Raw genomic sequence first — 2,250 nt, forward strand, 5'->3', positions numbered from 1 at the left:
AGGTCATGCACCTGAGCCTGGCACTGTGGCTCTGTCCTAACACCTTGGCTGCCCTCTCCACCTGACATGACCCTGAACATGTCCCAGGCACACCTTCTCCCTGCTGCATGCCAGCACCCATGGGACCCTGCACCCATCCCCAGCACACCAGGGCCCCTTCATCCCTCACCCTGTGTTTTGCCCCAGCCCCTCATGTTTCAGACACACCAGAACTCACCTTCCAGGTCATATGTGCGACGGTTGAGGTTCATGGCAGCTGAAGACCGTGGCTGGGAAAAGGACGAGGGCATGTCCCACCGTGTGTCAGTCTCTTCTCCTGTTGGGCTTCCCTCCTGCAATGAGCAGCCCAGGCCTCAGCCATGGGATGAGGAGGCAGTGCTCCCCCAGCCTGTGTCCCCATCCTGGCTCCCACCTTGGCACCTGCTGCCCAGTCCCATGGCATGTGTCAGGGTCACAGCAGGGCACACCTTCCCCACAGAGCACAGCGGCAGCTGTGGGGGCATTGAGGACTAGAGGGAACGGTCATAAGCTGAGACAGGGGAGAGTCAGATTAGATATTAGGAAAAATTTCTTCACTGTTAGGGTGTTCAGGCACTGGAATAGGTTGCCCAGGGAGACTATTAGAGTCACCATCCCTGGAAGTATTTAAGACGCATCTGGATCTGGTGCTGGAGGATATGGTTTAGAAGTTACAGCAGTGACAGGTTAATGGTTGGACTTGATGATCTTAGAGGTGATTCTAACGATGACTCTATGATTCAATCTCTGACCAGGGTGGCAGATCTTAAGCTCACCTCACTCCGGAGTGGAGAGAGGGCAGCGGCAGCCTCTGCACGCTCCATCACTCGCACGCCTGCAAGAAAAGTGACGCTCAGCATCCTGTCCCAGCATCCTGGTCCTGGACCAGTCAGTGACAGGACAGATCCCATCCCAGAGAGCAGGACCCATGGCCAGCAGAAAGCAGCCTGGTCCTGTAAGCGTTCTGCAGGGAGGCATGGCCTGGGGGGATGTGGCTTGGGATGGAGGACACTACCTGCTGGTGTTTCCAGGATCGTGGTGTTGGTCCGAGAGTGGTTTTCTGAGCAGCCACTGTGGTGACCAGCTTCTCCAGGTCCAGGGCAGCTGGCTCACCTTCCTGCAACCAGAACAGCCAGCCAGTGTCACACTCACTGTGGCTTGGCAAAGGCAGCCAGGCTGAAGACCTGCAAGCTCCCCACCTCTTGCAGGCTCCCTGGGCCGGTGGGGAGCCGGACAGCTCTGCACAGTGCAGAGCACACCCACTGCTCCCTCCCAGCCTGGGGTGGGGTACCACAGCCCATCCCAAAACTGGTGATCCTGTGAGCCTGCAGGCTGCCCCTGGTAGGGACTGCTGCTCCCCATCACCCAGTCACAGACAGCAGCCCCTGTCCTGAGCCCCAAACCATGGGCTCCCCCAAGCACGGGAGCTGGGGCTATGCCCACCAAGGTGTGACCCTCACCCTTCGCAGCAGCACCTGCTCCATCCTCACTCCATACTTCCCCAGCACGGGCTGCAGTGCTTCCCGGATGCGCTTGGTTGACTTCGCCGTGATGCGGATGGTCTTGTTGAGGGAGGAGATTTCCAGGCTGCACAGGGGGAGAAGTTGTTGCAGGCAAACACTGACAGGCAGCGGCAGAGCCAGGGCACTTGGGGCTGGGTGTGAGGCACTGTGGGTGGCCACACATGATGTGGACCAGACACGTCCAACAATATCAGCTCCAAAGCTCCCACTCACTCAAAGCTTATCCTGTTCTCCAGCTTCACCTCCTGGTCTGCCAACACGGAGCACTCCTGGTCCAGCACCAGTGCTTTCTGCAAGAGCCAAACTATCAGGAGACATCCAGCAGAGCAGCATGTGCTCCCAGCAGGGGGATGGTCTGGCTGTGAGGAGCACTGCTCCCCTCTGCCTGCCCTACCTGCTCATTCCCCACCAGGTAGACCTTGATGTCAGGGAGGTTGAAGCCACGTTTCTCACATATCCCTGCCAGCATGTCACGGATGGAGTGGCCAGGCCGGACGGAGGCTAGCGAGGCTGTGCCATCGGGCAGGTACACACAGCAATACTTCATGGGCTTGGCTGGCAGCTCTGCCTCGCTGCCCCCCAGGCTCTTCCGTGGGCCCTGAGGGAGGGATGGGGTGGGATGAGCCTGACCAGTGGCAGTGTGATGCCATGGGGCCAGCATAGGGACAACTCACCTCTGTCCAGGAGCTGGTGGCTGTGCTGGCAGAGG

At 59.2% G+C, this 2,250-nt stretch overlaps 1 protein-coding gene across 1 annotated transcript in view; it reads right to left on the reverse strand.

Moving 5' to 3' along the window:
• Nucleotides 1–2,250, reverse strand: part of RGS14 (regulator of G-protein signaling 14) — a gene marked incomplete at its 5' end in the record, with an annotated part of 4,264 nt that overhangs the window by 226 nt on the left and 1,788 nt on the right. Inside the window, 9 exon segments of the mRNA XM_009076247.1 lie at nucleotides 1–36; nucleotides 214–332; nucleotides 795–853; nucleotides 1,034–1,055; nucleotides 1,058–1,135; nucleotides 1,479–1,605; nucleotides 1,755–1,831; nucleotides 1,936–2,139; nucleotides 2,216–2,250. The exon segment at nucleotides 1–36 is cut by the window's left edge and continues 226 nt beyond it; the exon segment at nucleotides 2,216–2,250 is cut by the window's right edge and continues 23 nt beyond it. Of these exon segments, the coding sequence (XP_009074495.1) occupies nucleotides 1–36; nucleotides 214–332; nucleotides 795–853; nucleotides 1,034–1,055; nucleotides 1,058–1,135; nucleotides 1,479–1,605; nucleotides 1,755–1,831; nucleotides 1,936–2,139; nucleotides 2,216–2,250 (757 nt within the window).

Source organism: Acanthisitta chloris, unplaced genomic scaffold (genome assembly GCF_000695815.1).
Source record: "Acanthisitta chloris isolate BGI_N310 unplaced genomic scaffold, ASM69581v1 scaffold20156, whole genome shotgun sequence".
In the NCBI taxonomy this organism is placed as follows: Eukaryota; Metazoa; Chordata; class Aves; order Passeriformes; family Acanthisittidae; genus Acanthisitta; species Acanthisitta chloris.